This window comes from Gekko japonicus, unplaced genomic scaffold (assembly GCF_001447785.1).
Source record: "Gekko japonicus isolate JY-2015 unplaced genomic scaffold, Gekko_japonicus_V1.1 scaffold2790, whole genome shotgun sequence".
Lineage (NCBI taxonomy): Eukaryota > Metazoa > Chordata > Lepidosauria > Squamata > Gekkonidae > Gekko > Gekko japonicus.
This window is the reverse complement of record NW_015160307.1, coordinates 210,819-212,136: the sequence shown is the minus strand read 5'-3', so window position 1 is coordinate 212,136 and position 1,318 is coordinate 210,819. Positions and strand designations below refer to the sequence as shown.

General features: G+C 56.7%; 1 protein-coding gene across 1 annotated transcript in view; it reads left to right on the top strand.

Annotated features, from left to right (window-relative positions):
* Nucleotides 1-619: 619 nt before the first annotated feature.
* LOC107114849 (cysteine--tRNA ligase, cytoplasmic-like) overlaps nt 620-1,318 on the top strand; it is a 40,856-nt gene continuing 40,157 nt past the window's right edge. Inside the window, exon 1 of the mRNA XM_015416450.1 lies at nt 620-715. Within this exon, the coding sequence (XP_015271936.1) occupies nt 703-715 (13 nt within the window). The 5' untranslated portion in view covers nt 620-702. The remainder of the gene's footprint in view (nt 716-1,318) is intronic.

The following is a 1,318-nucleotide window of genomic DNA, read 5'->3' as shown; positions in this document are numbered from 1 at the left end:
AAACGGGGGGGGGCACCAAGACTGGTCAGTGCTTATAGGCAGTGTTCCCTCTAAGCTGAGTTAGTGTGAGCCAGCTCACAGATTTTTAGCCTCCGACTCACAGATTTTTGTCTTCGCTCAGAAAGGATGGCTCCAGAGCAAACTAATTTATGCCGCAGCCAGATCACCTGCTCACAGTTTTAATGCCAGGAGCTCCCAAAGTAGAATTTTTGCTCACAAGACTCCGCAGCTTAGAGGGAACATTGCTTATAGGGCGCCAGTGAGCCTTAACCTGCCCCTGCACAGGCCCCTCCCTGACAACGGGGCTCGAGAGCCAATGTTCCCTCTAAGCTGCGGAGTCTTGTGAGCAAAAATTCTCCTTTGTGAGCTACTGGCATTAAAGTTGTGAGCGAGCCATTTGGCTGCTGCATCAGTTAGTTTGCTCTGGAGCCATCCTTTCTGAGCGAAGACAAAAAGGTGTGAGCCGTAAGCTAAGACACTGTGAACTAGCTCACACTAACCCAGCTTAGAGGGAACACTGCACTAGCCTAGTCGCTTGGCTTGCTGGTGCCGAGTCGCCTTCTCGTTGCCTAGCAACCCCGCGCCTGACGGAAGTGGCTGAGGCGGGGCGGGTCTTCCGGGCACGCCGTGGGTTGCATCAGCCCGTGCGGTCGGTCGGCGCTGGTTAAAAGACGGAGGCGGCGGAGAGGGGCGGAAAGTGGCATGGCAGCGGCTGGTGAGTTTCGATTCCTGGTTTCTATGCAGCGGGGGGCCCCCCTTGGAAATAGTCCGGGGCTTGGCAGGGGGGTGTTGCAGCGCCCCCCCCCCCCCAGCCCTCTCCCGGTTCTGTCGGGTCGGGGGGGGAGTGATGTTGTCATAGTCATGCACGATGATTGTCTGGCACAGTCGGTGCAATGAGACGCCTCCACTCCCACCGCCTCCTTAGGCGCGGGGGGGTTCAGGACGCCTGACGAGTCGCAGTTACCGGGGTGTGTGTGTGGCAATGTTCCCTCTAAGCTGTGGAGTCTTATGAGCAAAAATCCTACTTTGTGAGCTACAGGCATTAAAGTTGTGAGCGAGCGATTTGGCCGCTGCACGAATCCGTTTGCTCTGGAGCCCTCCTTCCTGAGCCGAGGCAAAACTCTGTGAGCTGGAGGCTAAAAAACTGTGAGCTAGCTCACACTAACTCAGCTTAGAGGGAACAGTGGTGTGTGGGGGTGTTTAATGCAGCCTGTGAACTCGTATAGTGACCCCCCAGGGGGCTGCACCTGTTTCTGCGGTGGAGCTACGACTCGGGGCTTCTCAGACACCTGAGATCTTCCTGCTGCTTTGGTGCCGC